Genomic DNA, 4,175 nt, shown 5'->3' with positions numbered 1-4,175 from the left:
ACCGCCTAGAAGAAATCTGATCACCGCAGAAACAAAGAAGGAGGACAAGTTTTTTGCCGGTGGTGCAAAGCAGACAATAAGTCTTTCTAGCTCCCACCGAGAGAGCAAAAAGTTTGTTTTGCAACGTGATAGTCTGCTTTGTAAGAAAAGTGTTGGTTTTCAACATCTTACACTTGTCCTTCTTAACCTCAGCTCTTTTTAACAATAATTTGTCCTTTTAAAAATAACAAATATCAGCCTTTTTCTATTCGAACAGTTTATTAGATACAAACATACTTTTCAGGTTTTCTCCTCGTAATTTACATTGTAATGGGATGAAATTTCTTGCTTAATTAACAGCAACCATCGAGAATAGTTTCCCAAATTCACCTCATGCTCCTCCTCCGTTTAGGCCAACCTCACAAGGCCCTCTGCTCCCCAGAGATCAACTGGCCCTGACCCTTGTTCACGTCACTAATGCAGGTCCACGAGTCGTCAGAGGCTGGGTCTCGCCTCCAAAGGGTCACCTTTAATTTCAAAATTAAATTAGAACTTTTATTTATTAACTAAGAAATTTCTTAAAATACATAAGGGTTTTCTAATTTCAATAGCAATTTAAAAAGATGAAATTCCATTATTGGTATTCAATTTAATTAAATAATAATTAAGTTTTTAGATGATTGCAGTAAAAAAAGCCATCAAATTATTCATTTTTCATTCATTCAATTAAATCAAAAATCATTTAACATATTGCCTCGTCTTCGGCTAAAAATTCAAATCAAATTCTATTATAATAGTATCAAACAAATCAATTTTCTATAACTGAATTACATTGCATGAGTAAATCTATGAATATAAATGTTTTTTTAACTGCTTGTAAATTTTTGATACAATTTTATAAATAATTCAAAAATTCTCTAAACGATTAATTAGAAAAAAGTAATGAATCATTTAAGCAATATTTGAATACTTTTTTTTAGAACATGAAGTGGAATGTGCATCAAGTATAATTTTTGAAATTGAATCATACTTTGTTGTCTCCACCGGTGACAGCAAGAATGTTTCCCGTGAGGGACCAACTGACGCTCCAAATGACATCATCAAAAGTGTTGATGACTGTGTGCCGCCAGGCCTCATTTCCGTCCTTGCTCCAGATGATCACCCTTCGATCTTGGGAGCCACTGGCAATGTAGCTGCGGGGAAGGCCAAGTGAAGGAGCCCAAGCCACATCTCTGACCTAAAATTAAAATGGAATGAGATGCCTTCGGAGACAATTGCAATAGATGATAAAAGAACACATTTTCAAATAAACTTTTCTATTTTCATTTGCCATGAACAATGCTTTGGTTTTAAAGATTTGACAATAATAACAAATTAAATAATTAATTTTATCAATAAATTCCCAGATTTGATATAATTATTTTTTTTTTGCTAATTATTAATTATTTATATCTTAAAGTAGACAAACAATTTGTGAGTAAAAATTATCAATTAATTGTGCATTATCTTGAAAATTTAAGTCAATTTCATAATTTTATGTTTAATTTAAGTTATTTGAAATGAGAGAAATAGAAACTCTTATTTTATAAAAAGAATTTAGATTTAGAATCCCAATTTGGAAAAGAATTGGCTGAACAGTGATAAATTTTATTTCATGGTTCCAAATTTAAACAACCATTGCTTCATCTGGCAGTCTCAAGCCAAAAACTTATGAAATAAAATTCATTAGCTTAAAACAATTTTCAAATCAACACAAAACAATTTTTCGGTCAGAAAAATCAGATTAAAGTTTCGAACCCAATCGGAATGACGTTCCAGTTTAGCCTCCTCAACCCAAGAATCACCTTCCTCCCTGTAAAACTTATATTAAAATCTGTTAAAAAACAAAAATCAAACTTGCCTCCAAATCTTAACAAGGTTGTCGCAACCACCGGTAACTATTCTCTTGACTGGTTTGTTGCTGTTGTTGTCAAAGAGAGAATTTGGCGTTGTTGCAGGTGCCCAGCTCACAGCATTGCAACCAATCTGGAAAAATCCATTGAATTCATTGAACGGATATTAATATTGTAAATTACTGTATGAGCATTGACAATTTTCTTTGCGTCCCACTGGCCAGAACCGACATTGGTGAGAATCGAGACGGAACCGTCGGAACTTCCGCAACACAAGATCAGTCCGTACTCGTGAGGCGCCCAAGCCACAGAGTTAACTGGAATAAAAACACAAGTCAATTTAAAGAAATTAAAATATTTTTTGTGATTCGTAGTACTTTCATATTTTTTTTTTAGATTCATTCTAAATTTTAATTTAAATCAACATGGAAATCTTTGAAAGAAATTGTAATTTTAAGGTCACATGTCCATTGATTTGAAGTTGGAAATAAAATTAAGAAAAATTTCTTGTTTAGTCCAGGAAATTATTAATTTATTACTGATTTTTAAAACGTTTTAGAAATCCGTTGGAAAATTTTAAAATTTGTCATTTTTATGTAAATATTGAATTTATTTCCATGTGTTTTGAGTTAAAAGAGGTTGGATAAGTTATGAATAATAACTTTTAGCCTAGTGAAAGTTAATTTGATTAAATCAATCAATTTGGAACGTTGAGGAAATTTTACCGGAGGACTCGTGGTTGGAGTACTCGTAGAACTTGACCCACTTGTCGTTGTTCTCCTTCCAGATGATGACCTTTCGGTCGTAGGAGCACGAGGCGAGCAGGGAGCCGAACTTGGGGTGGGCCCAGGCCACCTGCCACACGGGCCCTTCGTGGCCCTTGAGGTCGGCCACCAGGGTCTGCGTGCCGTTGCGCACGTCGTACACCTTAACGCTCATGTCCGACGAGCAGGTGGACAGCCGAAGGCCGCAGTAGTCCATCTTGGCGTCGTGCACCATGTCCTCGTGCCCAGTGTCCACCGTGTTGATCACAGACACCATCTTCCTCGCTGCAAATTCAAAATAAATCGTTAGCAAGAAACAAACTAAAATTGAGTCATCATCAAGTTTTATAAAATTGAATTTGATTTCGCGGACTATTTTCTGTTGGATTTTTTTTATGGTGGAATTGTTTAAAGATGGGGAATTTGTGAAACTGAGGGTAAAGTTCACACTATTTAGAAAATATTTGATGAAAATTTGGTCGGGACTTTCCAAAGCGTGGACGGCCACCGGCTTTTCGATCATTTTCAGCCGAGATTTGAAAATAAACCGAATGGATTGCACGCTTTGCAGTTGGTTTGTAATTAATTTAACTAATTGGAATGCTATTTGATACTTAGTTTTGAATAATTACCGAGAAAATGGACAGAGTTTTAAGGAATTTCCAGCCGCGACAACAAACAAACCGCCCAGCTGTGCCTGATGAGCTGTCAGCATGCGTTACCGATCCTCTCCTGCCACCTGGCGGATGAAAGGTGGAACTATTTGTCTTTTTTCATTTAGGTGATCCGGCGGCGCGTGGCGCGTGCCGTGTCATTGATTTGCTAATTAAATCGATGCACCCAATATTCTTCATATTCTTCAGAATACAAATTAAATTAGTAACAAGGAAATGGACACATTAAGCAAAATTATAAAATATAGTAAAAATGCTGTTTTACATAATGTAAATAATACAAATTGAATCATAAAATATATCATGAAACAGCTACAGCAGCATGCAGCATTAATTATTATGGGATAGAAATTAATCTTCCTAGATTAATAAGGATATAATTATATAAAATTGAATGATTCAAGGCACAATAAAAACTGCTATAGTGATGGTGCTTTTATGCCGAATAATAAATAATTAAAAAAAATTAGATTCTTTAAATGAAATTGTTTGTGTAACAATTAGTACAAATAAAGCAACAAAAATTATTAAAATATAATATAATGATATCGATTTATGGCCTCTTGGTGCTTGTTACAGCGGTTATTTTTTTGTAATAATGAAGGAAATAGCTGAAAAAACTTAATTCATTTAAAAGTATTATATGACTTATTTATTCAGTTCAGATCAATTTTTTAACATTAATAAGCCTGGTTATTGATTTTTTATTTTTTTATTTTAAAGAAATTTATTTTTAATAGCTTCAAACATTGAATTAACACAGAGGTAATTTTATAATTCTAAATATTTAAAAATCAGAAAAAAATCTAGACGTGGAAGACAAATAAATTCATGTAATGTTTGTAAAAAAATCTGCAATCCTCTCA

General features: G+C 33.5%; 1 protein-coding gene across 1 annotated transcript; it reads right to left on the bottom strand.

Moving 5' to 3' along the window:
• Positions 1-242: 242 nt before the first annotated feature.
• Positions 243-3,368, bottom strand: LOC132193228 (protein SEC13 homolog). The gene is made up of 7 exons (XM_059613765.1): positions 3,268-3,368; positions 2,597-2,920; positions 2,055-2,188; positions 1,876-2,004; positions 1,777-1,827; positions 1,010-1,216; positions 243-506 (listed from the first exon to the last, which is right to left on the bottom strand). The coding sequence occupies exons 2-7, from the start codon at positions 2,910-2,912 to the stop codon at positions 399-401; spliced, it is 945 nt and encodes a 314-aa protein (XP_059469748.1). The 5' UTR covers positions 2,913-2,920; positions 3,268-3,368; the 3' UTR covers positions 243-398.
• Positions 3,369-4,175: the final 807 nt, after the last annotated feature.

The sequence above is a fragment of the Neocloeon triangulifer genome, unplaced genomic scaffold (assembly GCF_031216515.1).
Source record: "Neocloeon triangulifer isolate White Clay Creek 2 clone unplaced genomic scaffold, ASM3121651v1 ptg000001l, whole genome shotgun sequence".
Lineage (NCBI taxonomy): Eukaryota > Metazoa > Arthropoda > Insecta > Ephemeroptera > Baetidae > Neocloeon > Neocloeon triangulifer.
Note: the sequence above shows the minus strand (reverse complement) of the source record. Positions and strands in the feature narration are given on the sequence as shown.

What these genes read in the sequence shown, in the direction of transcription:
- LOC132193228 (XM_059613765.1), bottom strand. Translation starts at nt 2,912, where the DNA reads ATGGTGTCTGTGATCAACACGGTGGACACTGGGCACGAGGACATGGTG. An exon ending in TGGAACGTCATTCCGATTGG is followed by an intron (nt 1,217 to 1,776) that starts GTTCGAAACTTT and finishes TTTTAATTTTAG; the next exon opens with GTCAGAGATGTGGCTTGGGC. An exon ending in TCACCGGTGGAGACAACAAA is followed by an intron (nt 507 to 1,009) that starts GTATGATTCAAT and finishes TTGAAATTAAAG; the next exon opens with GTGACCCTTTGGAGGCGAGA.